At 42.4% G+C, this 26894-nt stretch overlaps 1 protein-coding gene and 1 long non-coding RNA gene across 8 annotated transcripts in view; one reads left to right on the plus strand and one right to left on the minus strand.

Annotated features, from left to right (window-relative positions):
* The window catches only part of ANTXR1 (ANTXR cell adhesion molecule 1), a 256503-nt gene that overhangs the window by 92094 nt on the left and 137515 nt on the right, over positions 1-26894 (plus strand). For 6 of the 7 annotated variants that reach the window (XM_045054315.1, XM_045054311.1, XM_045054314.1 and 3 more), the window contains exons 11-12: positions 10755-10824; positions 12319-12397. In XM_045054315.1, the coding sequence (XP_044910250.1) occupies positions 10755-10824; positions 12319-12397 (149 nt within the window). Of the gene's footprint in view, positions 1-10754; positions 10825-12318; positions 12398-13451; positions 15829-26894 lie in introns of those variants that run through there. The other variant, XM_045054316.1, reaches the window with a different exon arrangement.
* LOC111559831 overlaps positions 1-26894 on the minus strand; it is a 120253-nt gene that overhangs the window by 39394 nt on the left and 53965 nt on the right. The gene's annotated exons all lie outside the window — the stretch shown is intronic.

Here is a 26894-nt window from a genome sequence, read left to right on the forward strand (position 1 = left end):
CACACTCAAAGGATAAAACTTTTCCTCCTTTGGAGATATTTTTTTCAAACTGAACATTGGTCATGGAGACAGTTCTAAGAGTTCCAAAGAGGGGCTCAGCTTCCCAAGGGGACGAGAGACAACACTCACTCAAATGCAGAAGTTCCAGTGTGTTTGTTTTTTAAAATCTGTCCAATTATCCAGAAGCTATACTTCATCCTAGAAAACACCTGAGCCGTGGGGCTGCAGTGGGCACCCTAAGGAGATCATTGATGTGCACCTATGGTGGCAGATGGGGAGGGAAGACAGAGGGAAAGAGAGTATTAACTTCTCAAAGTTTCCCTTCTCACTGGTTAGAGTATTGCATCTGTTGGTCAAAGGTACTTAGTGCAAGGTGGATGCATCCCTGGGGGGTTGATGTCATATGAGGATGGTGGAATGTCACTTTGTGTAACATAAAGGAGGATCTCCTCTCGTGATGCCAAATCAGGCTGCACATCAGACTCTCCAGAGACCTTCATCTAAGTGACAGCAGCAATTGATTGCTGGGCCCTGTGCATTCACTGTACTATCTCATTCCGTCCTCACAGCCCCCCAGTGAGGGGTGAGTTATGTGTATTGCTTTTTGCTAAGTAGGACATGAAAACTCAGAAGTGCCCAAGGTCAACCAGATGGCCAGAGGTAGAAGCAGTTTGGACCCTTGGGTGATCCAGAAGCTTTTGGCTACTTCTTTACTTTGCTTCCAAAACGAGGATCCCCACAGATCCTTGGGTCCCCTGATCCCAAATGCCCACATAACTCTGATGTATACCTGATTGGGAGGTGCTGATTCCCATGACTCCCCCACATTTTGTAGACAGGAAACCTCAGCTCAGAGAGATTTAGCTACTTGGCCAAGGTCACAGAGCACATTAGTAGGGAGCCAAGACGCGAACCCAGGTTCAAGAAAAAAAACCCTGGACCAGGGAAGGAAGAACCCAGGCTTCAGCATGTCAGTGTGTGCAGCTGACTGTATGTTCACAGGTAAAGCACATCTTCCGATTCCCTGACTGGCCTCTCTTTCTTGAACGTCAGTTTTGTGTTCTCTGGCAGTGTTTCCCTCTTGCTCCCACTTTCAGAATGACTGGCTTTGCCAGTCATTTTGAAGTGGCTCCTGCCAAGACTGTATTAGTGGGTGTTCCCATCTTTAAGGTCCAAACAAAAATGTAGATAAGTGGAAACTTACTGGAGTTTTGCTTGGTCAGACAAAAGCCCCGGTAATCTCGGATGGAGTAGAAATAAAGGAGGAGTTGCTACCGGAGGGTAACTAGGTGGTAAAGATTTTCATTCTGGGGCAAAAGACCTTCTTGCAGGGGTGAGTTGACACAGCCCAAAGTTAGCTACAGCAGCGCCTGATAGACTCACCCTTGACAGTGCCCCTGCTCTACCACGTGTGCAGTTGCCTCCGAGCGAAAATTGTAAGCTACACATGGACTTAGCGTGCAGTGCACTTCTTTTGAGGCATGCCTAGAGGAGAGAATTGCTTGTGAACTTCCTGAGACAGTCATTGCCCCAGCCCTGCCTATCCTGCTGGGCAAAGTTGGCGCCCTCGACTTCTGCACCAGATGGCTGGACTTTCATGAACGCTGCTTGTTCTCACAGAGCACTGCTCCTCTGACACTTCAACACAACGGGGGAAGAGAAGGTGGCAAACACAGAGCTGGGCCAGACTTGTGAGAACCCCAGGCAGGCTAACAATCCATGCCACCTTCCAAATGACATTCTTTAAATATTTGCCCAACACCCATCTAGAGGAAACGTTGGGGGCAGCTAAGGGAAAGGAAGAAAAGGAATGTTCTCTGTGGACCTCTTCCCCATGCCATTCAGCTCTTGCCCCCAGCATGCACACTGCAGCAGCTTGCTGGCACCCACTATTATTCATATGTGTGCCTGGGGTCTCCTTCCCACCTCTTCTTTGAGTTTCTATATAGGTTTGTGTTCTTTAAAAGCAGTCCACATTTGCCATAATTAATAGTCATGACTGCATGGAGGGCTCTAGCCATTTTGGTAGACTTGCCCCTCAATACCAGTTCCAAAGGTAAAACCCTCCCGAACCTAATTGGGCACAGCTGCAAGAGTTTGTGTGTCTGGAGACACATACCTTGTGCATGAAGCCTGAACTGTCTCCAACCAAGTGAAAACAAAGCTTTCGAAAATACATTTGCTCTTAGTAAATTATAGCTGTCCTGAGTGCACCACTTGCTCTGACCTCAATTTTTAAAGGTCGGTGCTTCGCTTAGAAGATAATTTGTAAATTTTATAAACGCCAACCAGTCAAGAACTTTTTTGGTGTAGATTTATTGAGAGGACAAAATATTTTGCAAGAGTCCTGGGCCCCGTTACTTTCACTTAGTTTTCTTGCAATAACCCAGACCGCCCCTTTTAACTTCAGATGACGATGAGTGCCAGATACCACATTACGGGTACTATGATCCCAATTACGCAAGAAATGATACGCATAGAAAGCAATTCTGGAATGGTATATCCCAAAGCATTAACAGTGTTTGTCACTGGAAGTTAGGATTACCAAAGGTTTTCATTTCTTTTTTGTAAACTTCCCTGTATATCTCGGACTTCTCACTTCTCACTTCTCTCACTCTTCTTCTGAGTCTTCTATCACTCAACATGTATTACTTTTATAATTAATAAAAATAGCAGAAAAATATGAGCAGGAAATAATTTACATCCCGAGAAATCAAACTAATTGTGCCAACGACCAGTTCCAAAAGCTGATGAGCCTAGGACCACAGAGGTCATAAGCATGTGTGGGACTGGGGAATGTATAAGCCCAAAAAAGGCAATGTGGAGGCCAGCAAGGCTGCTGGATCCCATCCCCGCACTCCTCTGGGAATGGACTCATGGTCCCTTGCTATTTACTTCCTCTCTTTCTGGGGCCATGATGTAATCTTGATCCTCATGTACACAGTGACCAGGATGACACTTCATTTTCTTCTAAGACTGCACTCAGCTCTGAGTCCTATATTGCTATTTATAGATAAGGTGTTCTGACTCTACAGCCTTCCCACTCACAGCAGCTTAGAACCTTGGGCAGCAATCTAAGCCCCGCTTCTGGAGTGCCCCCATTTCAATTATAAAGCCCCACCAAGCAGAGTGGCTCAGGTGCTATCCCACCTACGTACCACCAGGAAAATCTGGACCTATGAAAGCCTGCATGGAGGCACTGGTCCTTACCCCAACCAAGTGTCTTGCTACTCCCTCCTCTGTCCATCACTTTATGACACCTCTGAACTTGTCCGGACATTCTAACAGTACCCTGGGGGCTGTGAACCATCCAGTAATACCTAAAGGACCCTCTACAATGGGCAAAATAGATATATAAAGCCATGATAGACATTATACCAGGATTTCTTACCTTGGTACTATGGGGCCAGATAATTCTTTGTGGAGGGAAAGAAGGATGCCCTGTGAAGTATAGGATATTTAGCACCATCTCTGGTCTCTACTCACTAAATGCCAATATCACTTCTCCCCCAGTTTGGCAACCAGAACTGTCTCAGACATTGCCAGTTGTCTCCTGAGGTACAAAATCACCCCATCAGAGAACCACTGCATTATATACATGTCCACACATCCTATTTGGATCGATGACTTTCCTCTCGTCACGCCTTTACCATATAGCCCTGACACAAGCTGGTAGATAAGTTATAAGACATACTCAGTTTGCGCACGCATTCACATCTTGTGTTGTACAGGTGCCTCAGAGAAGGAGCCTAGTGGTACCTCACTTTAGTAATAATAGTTGACATGCAAGTGCTTATTAGGTGTTGAGCATTTAATCATATCATTTCATTCAAATTTTCAACAACTTATGAAATGAGTATGATTCCCATCTGATAGGCGAGAACTCTGGGTTGCAGATAGGGTGACCTAGGCAGTGGGTGGCAAAGCGGTGATGGAACTGAGCCTTGGCTCTTCATGTGCGCATTATTTCTCCATCCTAGTGCAACCTGCCCCAGGGAAGAGGGAGGGAAACTAAAAGACATATCCTGGATACCCATAACCTACAGGAACTGGTAAAATAGTTACACGTAGGTGCACGGGACTTATCTGGGACCTGTGGGCCAAGCTCTTTGCCTGAGCCCATAGTAGTAGCCACTGAGGGCTTCCAAGGAAACCTTGCCACAATTCCAGGCTAGGGAAGGGGTGGGTAGATGTGGGTCATGCCTGAGGCAGAAGATGGTGGCCAACTCAGTTCTGCAACATTCAAGGTACTCCTCTGGCTTCAGCCGGGCATGAGAGGACATGCCGGTGGATGCGCTATGTTCTGAGGATTATTCCCAACTTAGTCCCACCCACCTGCGCTTCACTACCATCTCTTCCCATTCTGTTTTGACTCTTGTTTCTCATTGCTCTGACCTCAGAACCCCTGGTCAGCCTCTCCAAGTAGAAGCCACTCTCCCACTTTCAAAATCTCTGCTCTGGCCCCTAATGTAGTTTACTGTGTAATGTCTTTCATCAAAAAATCCATAGGCTTATTATCTCACCCGTTTATGAAAACCTCCCCACCCAGGGCCTGACACGTAGTACATGCCCAAAAAATATTAATCTCTTTCCACTCTAAGCAGTGGGTTCCATTAAGCTTGACAGTAAGATCCCCGTGTTTGTGAATTATCATCGCAGGAGCCCCAAGAGGGCAATCAACCACCCCCTTTCTGGCTGGGGCTCCAGAAAGCTCAACCCAGATGCTTTGAATTGCACCAACTTGGAGTCCTGCTGAATATCAGTTTATTTCAGGTTTTTGCACAGTATTTTAAAAACTTAACTTTTTAAAAAGCCGGTTACTTGAGAATTCAGTGAGAAGGTAGAAACATCCAGCCTAACTCCAGCCTGTCTATTCTCCGTTCGGACACATTCCCAAACCAGCTGATAATTTGGTGCTGAACAGTTATGCTTGGCTCGAGGATGCCATGAAATGCTCTCTAGACCCAGTGGAGATTGGGAGAAAGAGCAGAGTGAGCTCACTTAGTCCCCTAACTTTCATTATTTTGTAACAGTAGGAATGTAAACTCTACTTTGGAACTTACATCAGCTTTTGGAGGGTTTCAGCAAGCTCTCCCTGATAAGGCTAAAGGTTTTTCTTGTGCTGTTGGCCAGAAATAAATATTTATATCAAGAAAAGATTGCCAAGGCTTGAAAAGCATTTGAATTATTTAATCAGCCTGTAGAAGGATTCACTGTGATTGGTGTTTGAATTAACTAATGAATTTTAATCCTGGTTTTATCTCAAATCCATTAGATAGTCACCAATGGCAGGGAACAATTCTGGGAATTCCTTCAATCGTCTGAAAAGAATTACATTGATCCAAGGTCAAAACCTGGGAGTGTACATATTTGAGTGTATGATTCTGGAACATGGGTTCATTACAGTAGATCACTGTCTCTCAAAAGGTACCTGAACCTTACCACAGAGCTTTTCAATTCCTGTCCCCCTCTCATAGAAGACATGCCTCCTACTATTATCCAGCCTCACCCATGGAGCATCTTGACCATTTGCCTCCAAAGTGGTCAGGTATAAAAAGACTTAGCTCCTAGTGTACTTCAGGCTAGCTATATCACAAAATTAGCTGTGACATTATGACAATGTAAAATGGCTAACTAGTTTAAATTACATCTGTAAAAAAAACTAGCTGGGTTGACCTTGGGTAAATCATTTCAACAAAACCTGGGTTTGAATTTCAGCCCTGACATGTACTAGTGGTGCAACACTGATTCAATTAACTAACCTCTCTGAGCCAGTTTCCCAAATTGTAAATAATGAATAATAATAATGTCAAATGAGGCCATGAGTATGGTGTCAGACAGAATCAGAATAAATATATAGATATGGATTTAGATGTAGTGGATATACACATTTGTGAGAATATAGACTCTGTGTGTGTGTGTGTGTGTGTGTGTGTTTGTGTGTGTACTCTGCCCCCCTCTGTGCCCTCTGTACTCATCTTCAGGGATGCCCAGCTCTCAAGCCTTGGGTGTTTGGCAATTTGGCATAATGACACTCATTGATCCCCAAACCTGGGTTTAAATCAAGCTTCTGTTCTATTATTAGACTCTTATAAGCAAGTGTTTTAGATTAACCTATGTCGAGTCTATGCACTGAATTCTGAAATATCTTTGGTAAAAGGCAAGGAAATTTATATTTACAGATCATCTAAAAATTCCCTTAACTTCTGGTTTCAAACTCCCACCCCTCCCTAATTCTCTCCCCCTGTTGCCAACAAGCCAAGCGCTGGTCTCCTAGGTCCTGGTCTCCTCTCCCCTGCCCACTCAATGCTAACGTACAGTGAAATGGCTGCCCACTGGACAGAGGAGCCGGGACTCAGTCGTCCTTGGGGTGGATTATGGCCCCATAAACACCACTGGCTTTGGAAGAAGTGGCGGCAAGGTTGGCAGGGTCCCTGAGCCAAACGTGGCTCAGCCGAGGGGGAAGGCTTTGTGCCCTGCTTCCCAAGAGGACGTTCCAGGAAGAAGTCAGATGATCTGCGTTATGGAAACCAAATGGCCCTTCTTTGTTTAGAAAGAGAGAGAGAAAGAGAGAAAAAAAAGTCACTCATTTTTGTGGTAAAGTGAAAACAGGCTCCAAATCAAACAATCCCTCTCAGAGCAGAAGATGCCAGCTCCCCAGAGCAGGCCCACAGGCACAGAGGCTGATAAACTGACAGAAGGCAGTGTTAAGGCTGCACCACAGCCCCAGCAAAGTGTCCTCAGTCCTCCCAGTGAGGTTTTCCTCTGCTTCGCTCCAGAAATATTTGGTCTCCTAAACAGGAAAGGAAAATGAAGGGAGGGGAAAAGAACCAACTGATTGACCTAGGCCAGTCTTGTCCTCTCACCCCCTTCCAGTGGGATGGAGGGCAGGGAAGGAGCTTTTCAGAGAAAGCTCTACAAGTGGCTTGGGCACTAATAGCCACATGGGCATGCTGGGCCCAGAGCCTCCCTTGTGTCTCTGACTTGGATGCCCATTCTGGGTGACCAGCTCTTCCCACAGAATGCAGCCAAGAGTCACGAGGCCTCCTGTGGCCACTCTGTGGCTACCCCGTGGCTCCATGGGCAGGGATCTGCACTCCCAGGTATTACTAGTGCATGTGAAGCAGGATAAGCCATGGCCAAGAGAAAATAAATACAGTTTCTAGTCAGCCATGCCTGTCCTGAGTTTGGTTTATTGTCTAATATAAGCCTTTCCTGGAATGGAGAGGCTCTTGGCAAGGGAAGAATAATGGAGAATTCACATCTAGTCCCGGCTTTGCCTCTGACTTGCTGTGCAACCATGGGTCACTGTTGCCTCTCTGAGCCTCCATTTTGCATCTGGGAAATGCGCCCAATGCCCTTGCCTTGTCTCAGTTCACAAGGTCTTGTAGAAGGTGATAACGCATGGCTCTTATCAAGAGGTGGCAGCCAGACTGCCTAGGTGTGGATCCAAGCTCCCCTGGGTAATGTTGGGCAAGTTTCTTCACCTCTCTACGTCTGTTCCTCACCTTTAAAATGAAGGGAAGTGTGGCGCCTGAGTGGCTTAGTCGGTTGAGTGTCCGACTTCGGCTGAGGTCACGATCTCACAGGTTGTGGGTTCGAGCCCTGCGTGGGGCTCTGTGCAGACAGCTCAGAGCCTGTGTCTCCCTCTCTCTCTCTGTCCTACCCCACTTACTCTCTCTCTGTCTCTCTGTCTCAAAAATAAACATTTTTTAATTAAAAAAATCAATAAAATAAATAAATAAAATAAAATAAAGGGAAGAATATTCTTTCCTGGGAGCACAGCTAGCAGGTTATAAATTCGATTATGTAGCACGCTCAAAGTGCACCGAGAGCACCGACACACAGGATGCCCTGGGAGAGTCTCACTGCCATTATTGTCACCAGAGACTGGGAAACACCTTGAAAATAAAAATGCTCAGTTCAGGATTGTATGATCCACCACTGTCACCATAAAGCTTCATAATTCCATTCAACATGCCTCCACTGCCCCAGCAACATTCCGTAATCTGCGAATGCTAGTTCTAAATATGAGGAGGGACCTCCAGTACCTTCCCGTCGCCCCACCATGGCCCACAAGGCCTTGATCATCTGGCCCTGCTGCCTTTTCTAGCCTCATTTTGAATCACTGTCTCACTCAACTTCAGCAGCCTTGTTGACCTCCTTTTAGCATTCAAAGCTAAAAGGCTCCTTCCTGCCCCAGGACCTTTGCAGGGCTTCCTGGCTCACTCCATGTCCTCTTCACCTGACAATGGGTGTTAGCTTATATGGCTTCTCCTCTGGGAAGCATTTCCTGACCTTCTTTCTCTTTCTTTGCGCTCACCACAATGATAATGAAATAGTAACTTGTGTAGTTACTAGCATGTCAGCTCCTTAAGCGAGGTGCTTTCATCTGTTTTGTTCATTGCAAGGCCCTGACATGTGGAAGACATTCAAAAGAATATATTTTTCAATAAAAATGAAAGTACTCAATAACTATCCCCCCCTGCAGCTCCTGTAAAATCCATTAAATCAGAGACCATGTTTCTCTTCTCGAAGCCTATGTCTCTAGCTCAAAGTAGGTCTTTAATAAATATTTGTTGAACGAATGAATGAACAAAAGAATGAATGAATGAATGCATGCATGAATAAATTAATGAATGGTTTGGAATAACCGAACTTTTCACCACTTGAAAATTTGCTTAGACATCAGAGGAGACTGTAACGGACCATCCTCTTCTTCCTGCTTCCATGGAGACACAGTGCTTAGCACTCAGATGTATCCTCTAACTCCCACCCCCGGTGGCTCTGCTCCTTCAACCCAGGCATGGAGGGCACGAGGCTTCCTAATCCCCACTCAGGCAAGCATTTCGTGTCTGCCACAGTCCAATGTCATTAGACACATCAGTTTCATAACATTCCAATAGCAGAATACTGTCCTTCAATTATACATGTATTCCTTTCTGTCTTCTAGTGCAGGCATTCATATTCACAGCTGATTAAAGGGACTCATTTTATTCATCTCCATCTCACCCACAGGTCCTACCACAATTCTTGGCACAGAGCATGCACTCTTAAATGTTGCATCATGAAGGAACAAGTGCTATATACTGACTATAGTCAGTAACTTCTCAGCCCTGCTTCTGGCCCCAGAACCTGGGACACAATGACATTTTTAAGGAGCTCAAGATGAAACCTGCTCAAGATTTCCCCAGTCAACCCATAGAATAAGAGCAAGAACTTCCCACCTCTAGTGCCCCCCCACTTTCATCCATCTTTCACAGCTGCATCTGCTGAAACTTCCAAAATCATCACTTCAAGTTTTTCTCCCAAAGTCTCCAAAGATCTCTTCATGGCTAATAGACTTATGTCCAAATTCCTCAGTCTCACTCAAACTTCTTCCTATACTGATCTTTTCAAATCCTACTTCCCTCCTACCCTGGCATATGTCTTCTTTGTGCTCTACCTTTACTCATGCAATTCCTCTTGCCATTCTCTTCACCAAAGTACATCTCAGGTTTTGTGTTTCCTGTCGCCTCACCACATCACCCACCTAAAGGGAGCTCTCTGTCTTCTGAAGTCAAATGATATTTTGGCTTAGCCACTTCTAATATGTCAGCAAACTTTTTCTTTTTTAAAAAATTGAGATACAATTGATCAATAAGTTTATGTTAGTTTCAGATATACAACATAGTGATTCAATATTTGTGTAGAAGGCGAAATGATCACCACAATAACTCTAGTTAACATCCATCACCATACATAGCTACAAGTTTTTTCTTGTGATGAGAACTTTTAAGATTTGCTATCTTAGCAACGTTCAAATATGGAGTACAGTATTGTTGACTATAGTCACCATGCTGTATATTACATCCTTATGATTTATTTGGTAACTGGAAGTTAGTACCTTCTGACCACCTTCTCCCATTTCGCCCATCCCCCACCCCCACCCCCACCCTGGCAACAACCAATCTGTTCTCTGAATCTATGAGTTCATTTTTTTTTCTTTTTTAGATTCAACAAAAAAAGTGAGATCATATGATATTTGTCTTTCTTCATCTGACATATTTCACTTAGCATAATGCCCTCCAGGTCCATCCACATTGTTACAACTGGCAAGATTTACTTTATTTATGAATGAATGATATATCTTGTGTGTGTGTGTGCACACACACACACAAGATATATCATTGTGTGTGTGTGTATATATATATATATATACACACACAATGATATATATATACTATATATATACACATTATATATATATATACTATATATATATTGTGTTATATATTATATATATATATATATATATATATATATATATATGCCACATTTTCTTTAGCCATTCATCCATGGATGGACAGTTAAGTTGTTTGCTTCCATGTCTTGGCCATTGTAAACAATGCTGCATCAGCAAACCTTCTCCATGAACATGACTTCTCTCTCAAACTAGACTCAGACCTGAAGCTCCCCTGGGGACCAGTCTTGTATCTTCTGGTTTCCCCTTGGTTATGCTTGGTCTATGGTAAGAGCTCAGTTTCTATTTGTTCCCTGATTGACTCATCTGGATGTATGAAGTCAGAGACTAGTGTTCTGGCAGGAGACTATAAGTGCGTTCACTTGAGTGGATTTTATGGCTCAAGGCTAGTTTCTATTTCAAATAGTTACTGCTTTTCTAGTGTCTCCCAGGAGTCGGTCTCTAGGAGTCACTGAATATGAAATTATAAAGTCACTTCACTCCTCTTAATCCAGTGACTTCCTTTTTACAGATGAGAAGCCCTTCACTGTGGAAGATACTTATTTGCTGTGTCCAGCACCTATCTTAAAAGAAGTTGGCATGTAAGTTTCCACCAGCAACTGAACCTCACAGCCAGGGAGGAGAGAGAAGGTAGAGGGGACAGAGGGAGAAGAAAACGTCTCTCTTCATTGTCATAATGCAGTCTTTGTCTAGACCTTTCCAGGTAATGATGATGGTGCCCATGTTTACAGTGAGCAGGGCACCAGGACAAATGTTTCACAAAGGGGATCTCACTTTATCCTCCCAAGTTCCCACAGAACCAGGTACTCACGTCATCCCAGTTTTTTTACAGATGTGGAATCTATGGCTGAGAGAATTTAAGTAGAATTTAAGTAGTTTGCCCAAGGTCACACTGCAGTAGTAGGACTGTCTAGATTTGAATAAAGGTGTGTCTCACACAACTACATTTCTAGAAAGCTCTCACACTTCCCTCTCACAAACTTTACCTTGCCCCGTCATCGTAATTTCCCTGCTAGATGATTATCTCCTCCTTAGAGATACGGAAGCTCAGAAAGGAAGCTCAAAGGGGCTAAGTGGGTCCAGAGCTGGTTGAAGACTTCAGCTTCAGACCTTCTGAGGCCAAGCTCAGTGCTCCTTCCTCTGAGCCTCTGCAGGACATTGGGTGTTCACTCAGACTGCACAAGGTTCTGTGAACTAATTTATGGGGAGAAATTCCATGGCGGTGCTATTATAATAGGTGGTGGTGAAGTGTGATGAAACTATTCAACAGAAGGAAGACAATTAGTACCCTGAGCAAGAAAAGAACTATGTGGGGAAGCAGAGAAGCTGTGTTTGTCAGAGAACACAAACTCATTTCTCTGTAAACATGTCTACAACAGGCTGAAGATAGAATGGTGGTCTTGAGGAAACAATACTAAACATTTTCATCTAAATTCTGCTTTCGATCATTTGTTCTAATGGTAAAGCCTCCAACTCTGGTTGCCTAACACTGGTCTCCAAGTCCACTGATTCCACCAACTAACCCTGTGTCCATACGGCCAAGTACAAGCAAAATGCAAGCTCAGGTTTCAGTGAGTCTCACAGAGATGGAAGGTGGGTGGAAGGTAACTCATCCACTGCTGTCCCTCCGTGAGTTTGCCAGGATGGTCACAACCCCCCTCGTCAGAATCAGTTACTGATAGTCCCAATAATAACAACAGAACATTAAGTTTACAGCGTGACAAGGTTATCCCCATAGACTCGAGCCATGTTTGGGGAACACTTCTTCCTATGACAATGTGACAGGTAAATTAAATGGCAGCAAGCTTTTCCCATTCAATGCAATTTGCTGCAATGTAAGAAGGGCTGAATGCAATGCCTTGATACACTAGCCAAGGGTATCCTGACGTCTCTAAAAGGTTATAGTGGATGGGCCCTAGAGACCTCCTCTACATTTTACAGGCCCCAGGGGAAGAGACCACAGTCTTTCCCCTGGGTAGTGAGGAGCAGGGCTTACAGGGGACCTCAGTGTCAGCTCATGGGCCCCTGCTCTTTGTACATCTTGCTGAGCATCTCTGGCTCCTTTGTCATTGCAGGAAAGCAGCGCTTCAGGTCAGCATGAACGATGGTCTCTCTTTCATCTCCAGTTCTGTCATCATCACCACCACACGCTGTGTAAGTCACTTTCCCTTTCCTGAAGGCTTTATTGTCATTCTCATTTCCCTGGGAAGTTTCCAGTTCTGCATTCTGTTCACTGAGCTTTGATCCCAGCTCCGCAGGGCCAGCTGTAGGCTGGACCCCAGAGGGTATCGGGAGTGCCTGTGCTGGGCTTCTCCAGGTTCCTCATCTCTGAGCAAGGGTGAGAGCTGGACACACCTGCATGTCTGGATGCTAAGATAGGGCCATTGTCTGTGCAGTAGTGACGGGAGATATCTGGGTAGACTGTGTCTAGGAGGAATTGTGCAGAAAGAAATTGGATGGCACACACAGAAAGCACATCTTAGGGAGTTTTTCTCTAAAAGGAAGCAGGGCAATAGGGCAGTAACTAAAGGGCAATGTGGAGTATAAGGAGAGTCTTGTTTAGAATGGGAGAAATTGCAGCTTGTTATTATGATGGTGGAAATAATCCTGGAGAAAATGGAAAATTGATGAAGCAGGGTGGGGGCTATGCCAAGGGGATTGTGAGGCACGAGTGGGATTGTATTCTACCAACTCTTCAGACACTCCTTCTCTGGATCCTTAATGGCAGGTGGTTTTTTTTCTGGCTACATATAAAATCACCTGGAAGACTTAAAAAAAAATTATGATGCCCCCAGACTCATGCCAGAACAATTGAAGCCAAGTCTGGAGTGGGCCCTAGCTTTGGTGGTTGCAAGGCCTCCTGGGAAGGTTCTTGTGTGTGACCATGGGTGGGAACCCTTGAGTCAGTGCAGCTGCTCCCTCCCGCTGTCAGTATGTCAGAGCTCAGCCCATCAGAGGACTGTCAGGGCTAAGGGAGCTTTTATACAGTCCTCAGCCCCTAGCATGAGTAGTTCTAAAATAACCTTTGTCTGAATATTGGGTTGTTGTCACCAAGTGCATTTCTTCCACTGAATCATTCTAAAGGCTAATGTGTTTGACCTGATGGTCAGCGTGGGCAGATACTATGGTCACATTCTGCCTGGGCGCTGGAGGACATGTCATTAGAGCCCCCCACTAATTGGGGCTTGTATCCCTCATACTGTCACAGGTGGACAAGAACTAGCAGGCATGCACTGAAGCCAGACAAAATAAAAATGAGTCATCTCATAAATGAGCAGGAGATCCGGCCTCAGGATGGACAGTCTTCCCTCCCAACTTGCCCCTCTGCCCGCCTCCCACAACACACATTTCCATCCTGTGTTAGGAGCAAACCAGTTTTCTTAAAAGCAGGCTAAGCCAGTGCAATGGGTATGGAAAATGGAAAAGTTTTACTTTTCTTTTTTAATGTTTTATTTACTTTTGAGAGAACACAAGTGAGGGAGGGACAGAGAGAGAGGGGCAGAGGATCTGAAGTGGGTTCTGTGCTGACAGCAGCAAGCCTGATGTGGGGCTTAAACTCATGAACTATGAGACCATGACCTGAGCTGAAGTCAAACACTCAACCAGCTGAGCCACCCAGGTGCCCCAATGGAAAAGTTTTACTGGACCAAAGTAAGAAATTAGGGTTGTCACAGAAAAGTGTCACCACGGAGAAATGTCTGAGTCTCAGACACCCCTCAGTGGAACATCAAATCTGGAAACCAAATATGAAAACTTTCTGGAGAAGCAGTGAAATTTCAAGTGTACCCGCCGGCTTCTTTTAAAAATTGACCCTTCTGGAACTTGCCAACCTGCAGGAAATGATTAAAATACCCCAAACCTAACAACTCCATTCCAGATTCCTCCCTGCTTTGGAGTGATCCAGCAGTTTGGGCCTGCATTTCTCATCATGTCTGACCATACCACAGAGAAACAGCCATGCCCTTAAGGCCACAAGGGCATGAGGAGGCGGAAGGGAAACATCTCAGGACCAAACTTGTGGTATGGCAGATATAGGACTATGACTGGTGGCTTAAGTCCTGGGCCTGTAAGCCAAGAAGAAAGGGTGTCCTCTAATGTACTGAAAAATGAAAAGAGCTCAGAGCCAAGTCCCCTCTACCTTCCCATCCCGCTCCAGCCTTCATTTACATCTTATATCTCCCTTACCTGAGTGCTCATCGCTCAGTTTTCTGCTCAGTTGACCCTTGATAAACACCACCCCATCACATCTTATGTGCTATTGCCCTTCTCACCTGAAAATGCTATATGTCTACAACAAAATTATGAACACCCTAAGATTTGAGATCCAGGACCATTCATTCATTTATTCAACAAATATTCATTGATCATGTATAACATGCCAGGCACTGTCCTGGGTATCTAAGTTGACTTTCACTGTCAGTTAGTTGTGTGGCCTTGACCAAGTGATTTAGCCCCTTTGTGCATCAATTCCCTAATCTGTAAAATTGGAATAATACTACTTTATCACTCTTAGCAGCCTCATGAATATTAAATGAAATGAAAAAGTTCTTGGCAGAAGGCCTGGCTCGTAGTAAGTGCTTAATAAATGTTAGCTGCTGTTCTAGTGGAAGCTGAGTTAAAATTATTGAACTCTTTTGGAAATTCTCTCCAGAGAGTTGGCTCCCACTTCAGAGTCCCATAATAATAAAGGAACTCTTCTTCAATAAGATGGATCCCTAGGGGTATATGTCTGTTACTCAGCCAAGTCCAGGTGATTGGAAGGAGGTAGGCGAGATGGTCAAAATCATCCAGAGAAAGAAATGGACCTATATTCAAACATAAAACCCCCATCCCCAGCAGGACCCTACACAGAAGCTCCAATTAAAAAGACTGAAGACACCTCTGGGCAAAACAGAGATGCAGGTGGAACGTGTGGTCATCCAGAATATGAAGTAAGGTCTTGGACTTGACGTTTGTTTCTTCAGCAGCTGGTTTGGAGGACAAGGTTTTTAGATCAGAAGTGATCCCCTGAGTCTGAGTAAAGGGTTAGTCCTGTCTGTGCCAGTCACAGCCTGCCCAGCCCATCACCTGGAACCAAAAATAATTCTAAAATATGTAGTTGAGTCTTTTCTTTTCTCGCTTTATTTGGTGCCCATTTGGATAACCATGCCACAGTTTTCAAGATCCACAATGAATAACTGTCGCCCCTGCCAGGAGCAGAAATTCCATGAAGTTTTACAGGAAAGAGTTTTTTCCATCCAAGAGCTAAAAGATTCCTATACAAATGGTAAACTTTACTGAGCTCCAGGACTCTAGAAAATGGTTTAACATCCAAAGTCCTCTTTCGCCAGCATATGTGAATACATCCCCTTTCTTCCCCAACCTCTAGCATTTGGGAGGGGGAGGATCACTACTATGGTGCTGCTTTAGGGGAAATAGTTAAAAGAAGTTGGTCCTTTTTAGAGCAGAGCAAGCAAATGTTAGCCCCTTAAAGAAGTGTTCATGAAAGATTGTCCTCATTTAGATAAATGCCTTCAAATTTGATGATTTCCCAACCAAAGTGTATAAAAATCAGAATCATTCAACAAGTATTTCTTGACTTCCTACTGTGTCATCAGTGTTCCATTTACTTTTACAACATTGCTACCCTTAAGGAGCTTAAAATCCAGTTGGAGAAAGGAGCCCAACAAACACATAAAAGAATATGTGAATAAAGAACAAAATTGTGTGAGCCAGGTGTAAATGCAATAGAATTTCAGAGCGGGGAACAAGGAGTGAATTCAGGAAGAGACACAAGGGCTTCACGGAGGAGACAACCCAAGTGGGGACTTGAAAACGCTAATTTCAGTTCGTGAAGGTGGGAAGAGGCCATCCACTAAACAGAATCCAATCTGAGCAAGGACTAGATATGTCTATGAGCACAGTTTGTTTGTGGTCCCTCTAGGGACCATTAACTCTTTTTCTCTTTTTCTCTCATTTTGTATCAGTTTCTGGTGCCTTCTGATTTGGGGCCGTTTCTCAGGTTGGCAACCATTTTCCTGGGATGCCCTAGTTCACACAGTATGTACAATGAGGCCCAGCTGATGCTCCTCCCTATTAACTGTGATCAGGCTTTGATTTGTGTTGGTTTCCAGTGTATTAGAGCATCACCATCTTTGAAGAAAGGAAAGAGACAGAACATAAAGTTCTAAAATCAACACTAAATCAGCCGAGAACCCTGCCTTTTCCCCACTAACTTATATGGAAAACAGCCTGGCTTCAAGGGGCAGCAAGGTTGAGCAAATTTGAGAGGACCCATGTCAAGTCACTGTTCAGAGAAATTCTTTTCGAATGAAAATTAAAATGCCACCTACTCAGCCTTGAGAGATCACAACCAGAACAACTGCTTTGTAATTGTAGCACAATGGAGGAATAAAGAATACAGGATACTGAGTCAAAGTCCCAATTTCGAATCCCAGCCCCTCCACCTTGTAGGGTGATCTTGGGCACATTTGCCTGAGCTTGTCTCTGAGCCTGTCTGGCATGGTTGTTGCAAAGATTAAAGGCAAAGTGTATAAGGGGCTTAAGGTACCTGGTAATAAGTCAAAGAATGACAGTCGTTTACTAGTTTATTGAGATTGTCTTTCTTTGCCAAGTAAAAGTCTAATGGCCTGTCTCATTAAAACATTTGCTGCTCATGCCCTGCAGAATATAAACAGGCAATGTTTCCCTGATGAAAAGTTATGATTCCTTTTGGGTCTGTTATAAGCCTGTAATCTAGGAAGAGGCTAGGGAAAACTTTGAAGATGTTGCCTGCAGGCTAACTAGGGGAAACACCAGTAAATTAGATCTGGTGGTAAATCAAATAGGATTAGGTTGCAGTCTCTTCACCATTTTTGAAAAAAGATTTTCTCAGTAAATGAATCATGTAAATAGTAACATAAGGGGAATGTTTAGACCATTTCAAAGAATGAATTGAAACAACTATTTACTAAGGTTTATGCATTACTACCAAGTAAAAACTATTATCATTTAAAATGTTCTATCACGCCGAGCATGTTGGGGGGTATTTTATCAGAGGAGGTAACATTTCCTGCAGAAGAGAAACACAGCTTCAGGAGGCATTTCACAACAGACTGAATCTTCCAGTGTTCCCCAAAATAGCCCCAACTCACCATGGTTTGGGAGTATGGTTTGGTTTCTATGAGGATGAACAGGATATTAACTTATTTCCCAAGGATTTTTTGAACCATTTTATCCTTCATATTTTCATGAATTCACACTGTTCTTTCTGAAGCTAGTAGTATTTTTCTACTTATATTTGTTTGAAAGAGAGAGACATCAACAATGCACAGGAGGGTCCCCACCCATGACAAAAAATTATCTTGTCCAAAATGTCAATCTAAAGAATCAGAATTTCTTGGAGGGAGCCCAGGATTCTGCATTCTTTTTTTTTTTTTTTAAGTTTATTTATTTATTTTGTGAGAGAGGGAGCAAGAGAGAGCATGAGCAGGGGAGGGACAGAGGGAGAGGGAGAGAGGATTCCAAGCAGGCCCTGCACTGCTAACGCAGAGCCCAATGCAGGGCTTGATCTCACAAACTGTGAGATCATGACCTAAGCCAAAATCAAGAGTCAAACACTTAAGCAACCGAGCCACCCAGGCGCCCCCAGGATTCTGCATTCTACTAAGCTTGCCAGGTAAATCTTGAACACACAGGACTCTTACATTATACTTACCTGACACGAATTGTCCTCCAAAGTTTAAAAAAATCATTAAAATCTATTTAAGAAAAATGATTTATTCTCTTGATTCACTCCCAATCCCATTCATTTAAGAATCCCAAGATTTTAAAATCAGACCCTCTGTTTTATGTTGCTTCTTTTGGACAATATTTTCTGGTATAAAAATAGGAATTTGCTGAAAAGGATAATTTTAGCTCAATGTGACCAGTCTAGGATCTTCTCCCTTTTGGGTTGCCAGGCACAGACTGTAAAACTTTGTCTCCAAATGCCCCTTTCCCATGTTCCAAGTCTTCCCTTTGTTTCCACCTCTCACACTAAGGCTTAGGGAGCCACAGACTTGGCTTCTTGTTTCAGGAAGAGAGAACCCAGTTAGCCTCAGTATTGTTTTTAACACTGAATGGCTCCCAATGTCTCACGAGAGAGTGGGCCTCCAACTGCCAAATAGAAATAGATTATAAGTTTGGAAACAAGTGAAGACTTGAAGTAGAACAAACAAAACAAACAAGCAAAAAACTCACAGACATTGGAAAGAATAATTGTCTCCCATGCACAGCATAGCACATGTGCTTCTTGAGGAAAAAAAGCAAAGATTGTGTCTTGTTCACCATTGCAACCCAGCACCTGGCACAATGTCTGCACATAGTATTCAGCAGATAGTTGATGGTTGAATGAATGAATGGACTCAATCAAGGGTCATACTGAGATCATGATGGTACCTGATGGTAGGAGAGAAAGGGAGCCAGAACACAGCAGGATTAGAACAGGGAGCACTGAGTTGGTTGAAAGATAGTTCAACAAAGAGGATGGCCAGCCAAAGAGCATGGTGCAAGATGCACATCCAAGGAGCATGGGGAGCTTGAGCATGATTTAAGAGGGACAAATCTATCAGCTGAGAAACTACAACCAGTGATTCCAGACAGGCCAATAGTCAAAGACCTCCTCAGAACAGCACCAGCTCCACTAGGAGCAGACTCTTGCCAGGGGGTACAGACCTGGAGAAGGGGTCTAGAAATAGCCTTTTTAACTGGATCAAGATTCAGGCAGGCACCCAATGCATGAAGGTGTATAGCACCAGGCTGGAAGCAAGGCAGAAACATAGAGACTGATACAGAATCTAGGTAGCTACATTTTTTTAATTATTATTTTATTTTTTATTTTTTAAAATTTACATCCAAATTAGTTAGCATATAGTGAAACAATGATTTCAGAACTAGATTCCTTAATGCCCCTTACCCATTTAGCCCATCCCCCCTCCCACAACCCCTCCAGTAACCAACTGTTTGTTCTCCATATTTATGAGACTCTTCTGTTTTGCCCACCTCCCTGTTTTTCTATTATTTTTGTTTCCCTTCCCTTGTGTTCATCTGTTTTGTCTCTTAAAGTCCTCATATGAGTGAAGTCATATGATTTTTGTCTTTCTCTGACTGACTGATTTCACTTAGCATAATACCCTCCAGTTCCATCCATGTAGTTGCAAATGGCAAGATTTCATTCTTTTTGATTGCCCAGTAATACTCCATTGTATATATATACCACATCTTCTTTATCCATTCATCCATCGATGGACATTTGGGCTCTTTCCATACTTTGGCTATTGTTGATAGTGCTGCTATAGACATGGGGGTGCATGTGTCCCTTCGAAACAGCACACCTATATCCTGTAGATAAATACCTAGTAGTGAAATTGCTGGGTCATAGGGTAGTTCTATTTTTAGTTTTTTGAGGAACATCCATACTGTCTTCCAGAGTGGCTGCACCAGCTTGCATTCCCACCAACAATGCAAAAGAGATCCTCTTTCTCTTCATCCTCGCCAACATCTGTTGTTGCCTGAGTTGTTAATGTTAGCCATTCTGACAGGTGTAAGGTGGTATCTCATTGTGGTTTTGATTTGTATTTCCCTGATGATGAGTGAAGTTGAGCATTTTTTCATGTGTCAGTTGGCCATCTGGATGTCTTCCTTGGAGAAGTGTCTATTCATGTCTTTTGCCCATTTCTTCACTGGATTTGTTTTTTTGGGTGTTGAGTTTGATAAGTTCTTTATAGATTTTGGATACTAATCCTTTATCTGATATGTCATTTGCAAATATCTTCTCCCATTCTGTCGATTGCCTTTTAGTTTTGCTGATTGTTTCCTTCACTGTGCAGAAGCTTTTTATTTTGATGAGGTCCCAGTATAGGTAACTACATTTGTTAAGTCCAAGGAACACAAAGATATGAGACATGGGAAATAGACAAGTCTGGAAGGAATTGCAATTTAATGTGATAAGTTCTCTAATAGACAATTTAGCAATGAAGTAGAGTGTCTAGGAAATCCACAAACAGAAGAGATAATAAGTGAACTCAGTCAGGAGAGAGTAGGCATGGGCAAAGGCATGCTTTGGGCCACCATGGCTGTGACTGGTTGGGATGGGGTATTAGAAGAACAGGTCAGAGATGAAACAACTGGGCCCAGTTGGAAAGGCCTTCCTTATCTGCCATAGTTTGGAGTTGCTATAATATTTAATTTAAACATTATATGTGATGCAGTTTCCATGTTAACTTCCAGTCTTTCCTAATTCAAGAAATAAAAACCTCTTATCTTCAGGAAAAAAAAAATCTAAGTAACTGCAGAAAAGCTGTGACTTGGAGAGCATTGGCATGGCCCAAGCTCACAATGGAATACCAGAAACTTAGGCTGTGGCAGTTTACCCAGTCTGGATGCTGCCGGCAACAGCTGAGGGGTGCACAGATTGCCCTGGTTGGGGCTGGCCCTGAAGGGGGTGTGCTGGAGCTCACAGGTAGAGGCTGCAGTGGCTTTACCTAAGACAGGCTGCAGAGAGGGGGTAAGGACCATTCCCCAGAACTGTCTTAAGAGTTCTGTCCTAGGCACCTTCCCAGGTTCACTTTGTAAATCAGTTCAATTCTGTTACCAATTGCTTTGAAATAATTTGGGAAAATACAAATCCAGCCTGGTTTTGTAGTCATATGGCTATCTAGGTAAACAGACAGTTGGCATGGCTGTCCTTGCCAAAATTTCTTGAATTTCACCAGCCTGTTAGGGAATGAGTCCAGCAGCCTGTGCTGAGTGGCAATCTAGCCTTCCAACATAATAAAATATTATTGCATACTCCTCAGAAAAAAGTAGAAATCATAGAAGACTTTTTTCTTCTATTTCTTTTCCAAGGTCAGCAAAACAGTCCATCAATCAAAATAGGTAGCTATCTTTGGGATAGATACTTCATACCAATAGCTATGTAGGTCTCTTTAGTAAGGAAGGATGGGAAGGAAGGAGGTTGCTGGTGGCAAATGGGGACAATGATCAGGATCAGTGGGTATTAAAACAGTACTATGGGCAAAATGTTAAGGACTCAAAGAAGAATAGCCAGTCAATACCCTCCAGAACCCTACAACATAGGTGCCAAGGCAAGATATACACTCCAAGAGGTAAATATTTTACACTTTGGGGTACAAAAGGCAAATATCACACAGGAATCAGAAATTCCTCCATCCGTTCCAAAGACTCAGGAGGCTCCTCACAGGCCTTTGGAAAACTCACTTGATACACGCACTACACACTTTGAGGAGTGTCTACTTACTGGACCTAGTGCATTACATCACAGTTACCCAAGAATGTGTTCCCCCCATTCTTGCAAGAGAGAGCTGGACAAATGATTCCAGAAATTCAGGGAGAACAAGTAAGAAGCTCATGATTTTCTCAGCCCAAAACCTTTACCCCATGAGTGTCCTTTCCCCAGTAAGACCCTCCCCAAACTGTTCCCAATTCTAGGAAATGGCCCCTGGAGAAGACAAGTCCTTTCCAAACACCCAATCAAGGAGGACAGGACTAGGGCCCACACTCTGACTTTCCCCTATAGGTTTCTTCATCCTAACATTATTCTGGTTCCTGTGCAACTCACTCCCACACCCACCTCTCCTTGTTCATTGAGCTGCTGCCTATTCACACGGCCTGGAAGGGTAAGGGAAGACTGGATTGGAGGGGAAATAGGAGACTGACCTTGAAGAGGGCTTGAATGACAAACAGAAGGTGGAGTTTGGACAATGGGAAGTCATTCAAAAGAAGCAAAAAGCAGTATTTTAGGAAGATCAGTCCCTCATTTGTATGTTCCAAGTATATTAACAAAATAGCATTAATTTGGATTAATTGATTTATAAGTGTGTTCGTTTGGAAAGGAAATAGGCTCTAGTTTACTTTTACATTATCTGAAGGGAACTTTGTAACAAAAATGGCCAAGCCACAGCCCCAGGGCTACAGGTGACTCATTAACGTTTCATACTCAGCCCTGAAAAAGGATGGCCTTTACTTCATTGTTGTTGTAATTATAGGTAATATGTCCTCTGAAAGATGTGGCTTAACAAAGCGTAGGGAACAGACTAGTTGGAGAAGTAAAGTGGGAACAAACTTGGGATCAGATCAATGTGGTGGCTGAAATCCTGGCCCTTAAACAGCTGGCCTGGTACACAGTAGATACCCAGAGTTAGCTTCCTTACCCTGATGTTGTAAGCTCTGTGAGAATCAACACAGTCATGTGGTTTCCAAAGAGGCTCTGGCTTCTGAATTAACAGAAGTATCATATCCATGACTAAAAAAGTGACAGAACCTTTCAACTTGGTAGAGGTAAAATCTCATTTGCATATTGTATGAAATACCAAGACACTTCAAGGGAGATCCTAGAGAAACTGAATATGTGAAAAGTATTACCAAGTATGGTAGGTTATGTAGAATATTCTATGGAAAAAAAATAAATAATAATAATAATAAAGAATATTCTATGGAATTGGGACTCTTTGATCTCAAGACAAGGAAAGACTTTGGCTATTTTTAGCATTTGCAGGGCTGTCCTGAGACAGGAGTGTCTGCTTTTATTGTATAGATCCAAGGACTAGAATAGGCTGATAGACAGTTTGTGGCTCAGTTTTTAAAACGGTCTTTATAAGTGGCTGCTTCAGGGGGGAGTGAGCTCCCTGTTATAGCTGTAGTCAAGCACAGGTGAGTTGACAAGCTGGCAGAATTATGTAAACACCATTCATGTATCAGACAGGCAATTGGACAGGAAAAGCTCTCAGACTCCTTCCAACACTGAAAGTCTATAATTCTAAACCTAAAAATCAGCTGGTGAAGGAGTAAGGTGAACATTATCAGTCCTATATAGTATAACAACTGAGTTTGGCTTTTGTATTCTGAAAATAAATATGAGATCCTTTTGTTGGCAATGCTAGAGACAGTGGGTCTTAGTGCAATTCAAATTGGCCAACCTCCACCTAATACAAAAAGAGATTATACTTCAGACCAAAGTGTGGTCCTTCTGAGCTCCTTCTGAGAACATCTTGTTTTCAAATAACCTCAAAACACACTTTCTAATTTACAAACATTGATATCCTAGTCATAAATCATTCTCATCTCTTTATTAGTCTCAGTAAAGCCATACTTAATGCAAGGTCTTTTTCACAATATCTAGTATTTTTTTATTATTATTTTTTTAACAAAATGACCTGTGGTTTCTTGTACTGTCATTAGAAAGGGCAAAAGACCACAGGAGTATCAGAAGGCAGAACTCAGATATCGAATGTTGTTTATGAACTGAAATAAAAATAGTTTGCCAACATCTTTATTTTGATAACCCTTGTATGCATAAAAAGTATCTTTTCAAATATGTTTTGGAGGATCCGAGCTGATTTGTTTTTCTTGGATGTTTGAGCAATTGACTTTCAATATTTTTATCTCAAAGTATTTTAAAGAATATGTTTTCCCTAAGTTTGAAATTTCCTTGTGTTGAGAATAAATAAGGGGAAAAAATTTTCTGAATCTATGCTCTTAAGAAACTCTGAGATAAGCACATATAAGATAGTAAAATTTATTTTTAGAAATAAGAGTTAAATCCAAATAATCCATAACCAACATAAATATAAAGGACCAAACTCAACAGTTAAAACACAGATTGAAAAGTTGTGTTTAAAAAATATGCCACTGTACACTGTTTACAATAAAAAAATACATTCAATAAAATATAAGGGCACAGAAAGGTTGAAAATAAAAATATTAGAAACTTTATATCAGGAAAATACCAATGGAAAGCTAGTGTGGCTATATTCATATGAGATAAAACAAACTAACTTTATAGTAAAAAAAAAGTTATTGGTATAAAGAGAACCATTACATAATGTTAAAAGGAACACTTAACTTAGAGGGTATAATTCTGATCTGAGCTTAATGCTATATCCTCAGCATATATAAAACAAATATTGACAGAACTACAAAGAGAAATTGATAAATCTGCCACCACAAGAGATTTAAACACAACTCAGTACTTTATAAATTAAGCAATCCAAAGAAATTTAATAAAATATAAATGTTTGAATAATGCAGTTAAACATGATCTAGTAGGCACACAATGAGGCTACAGTAAAATGTTCTAAGAAGGGTCCAAAATTTTTTGGTTGCATAAAATAGGGCCTATGCAATTACAAGATTAATGGGAAAAAAACTTATTTTATACATTCTGAGACCCACTTTTTGCACATTTTAACATCTCTAAAATTAGGATGTTTCAGATAATCAATAATGTATCATGATTTAATTGGCTGTGTTTTTCCCTAATGGCTAATAATCGGTTATCCCACAAGGATGCATTTTAAATTCAGTGAAATATTTCCCGTCGGTCTATACTGTGCCAAAAGTAAAACAAAACTTGAACAAACGCTGAACAAAACTGATCAGTCACCTCCTCTCCACCATCCACCCCATCCTCCATGGAAAGAGAGAACTCTAGCCACTCTATTTTGGAGAGTGAGAGATAGACAGAGGGCAGGAGCTGATCACCTACCACATTACAGCCAACTTCATGAGATAGCCAGTTAGCACTATTGCAGGGCTTACCATACTTAGGAAAAGCTCACAGTTTTTGAAATACCAAACAGACATCTAACTTTTTTATAAGTCAAAGCAAAGTCATAATGGAAATTAGGAAATACTTAAAATTAGTCAATTATGAAGATGCCACATCACAAACCTTGTGCATGCAGCTAAAGTGGTTCTTAGAGGGAAATCTATAGTCTTAAATGTTTATATTAGAAAAGAAGGAAGTTGTAAGTCAATTAGCCAAGCACTGAACTCAAGACATTAGATAACAACAGAGTAAACCCCTCTAAAAAAATAGATAAAAGTATGAAAGTAAGAACAGATTAGAAAACAAGGTAAATGGAGAAGGGGGCACTTGGCTGGACACAGTCAGTGGAGCGTGTGACTCTTGATTTCAGGGTTGTGAGTTCGAGCCCCACACTGGGTGTAGAGATTGCTTAAAAATAAAATCTTTTTTTTTTTAAAAAAAGATACATAGAGAAGTACATAGAGTAGTACATAGAGAAGTAATAGGAAATATTATTTATTATATGTATGTAATAGGAAACTATTAGTTGGGGGCAAGGTAGATAAAAAAGAAAAATAGACAGTGTGTCTGATAACACACTGGTCAGTTCTGGATGGGGGACAGGTCACACTCACTGCTGTTACAGGTTGGATCAGTGCTGGAGGGAGATCATTAACCAAGGGAACCAAGAAAACACATGCTGATTGAGTTTATCTTTCACCTATGTCTGGGTCTATGGAAGCCTTTGTACACAAAATGGATGTTATAAAATACTGTACGATGTTTACATGTTACTCTCCACCATTCTTATCATGAGCTATAATTTACCAGGTTACTACAAAACCCCCGATTTCTGAGGCTGCTTGCCCTTCCAATCACTATGGTTTTTGAAGTTTATGGTTCTGCTTTTTCCAGCCTCTCATCTCTCAGTATTATACATGTGTCTTCTATTCTAGATGTCCTCTTTCTAATTTGACAGTTTAAGATATCAGATATCAGACAAGCTTCTATAATTTGTATATAAAGTGAGAAGTCCTAGTCTCTAACTAAGAAAGAACTTGAGACAAAGTGTATGCCCTAAGTATACAGCCTTTAGTGTATGATCGGTGTGTCCATTCGTGCCTGCTCCTGGGTTATTGAGGCTATTACGAATGCTTGAGTCTTTTGGGTTGAGTGTTCTAGATTAATGAATCCAGTTGTGACAGACACAATTGTAGGAAGAAGTGCACAATTTAAAGAGGATCCAAAAAGTGTGTATGAGTGGAAAGGAGGAGAAGGAGAGGGGGAATGACAGGGAGTGGGAGAGAGAAAGAGAGAGAGAAGAAGGAGGTAGTGGAGGAGGAGGAAGAGAATAGAGGTGTTGTAAGGAGAAGGAAGGAAGTGGAGGAAGAGGAGGAGGAAAAAGGAGGCGGAGAGGAAGGAGGAGGCAGGAAGAGGTGGAGGAGGAGGAGTGGAAAGGAGGAGCAAAGGAAGGACTGATTACCAGTTTGGGAAGTGGGCCAAAAAGAAGAGAGAGCCTGAAAGGATCTCCTTTCTGCCAACACTGAAGTAATTGCCAGTTCCTTACATGGTCCAAAGTTGGCAAAATCCATGGACTAGGCTATCACAGAACAGGAGGAGACAGCAGCCAAACCCAGACCATATCATCCTGGTTGGCAATTTATGGTCACATTGCACCAAATCACAAGCTGCGCCACGGTCCTCACATGTCTTCGGATCTGGACATTGTTTGGGACTGATATGACTTACATCATTTGCAAGCTCTTCCTTCTGCTTCCTACAGAATGATAAAGTCTCACAAGAGTATATATACACCTTTCCTTTTGCAAAGCAACCAGCTCTCACCTATTCAGTAGGAAATTCAAAGGTCAGTGATTTAATTTATATTTCCCCAAAACAAGAGTCAGTCTGTGCCACAGGCAATACATAACTAGCATTCCTTTGCCATTACTGTGGTTGCTAGAACAGATGTTAGTGTAGTGCCCAAAGCAGTGGGCTTAATGTTTTGTTTCTTTAAAAAAAAATTAAAAAGTATTTGAATAAGTGACAACTAAAATATTCCTGGGTTTCTTTTACACACAACCC

Source organism: Felis catus, chromosome A3, assembly GCF_018350175.1.
Source record: "Felis catus isolate Fca126 chromosome A3, F.catus_Fca126_mat1.0, whole genome shotgun sequence".
NCBI classification, from domain to species: Eukaryota; Metazoa; Chordata; class Mammalia; order Carnivora; family Felidae; genus Felis; species Felis catus.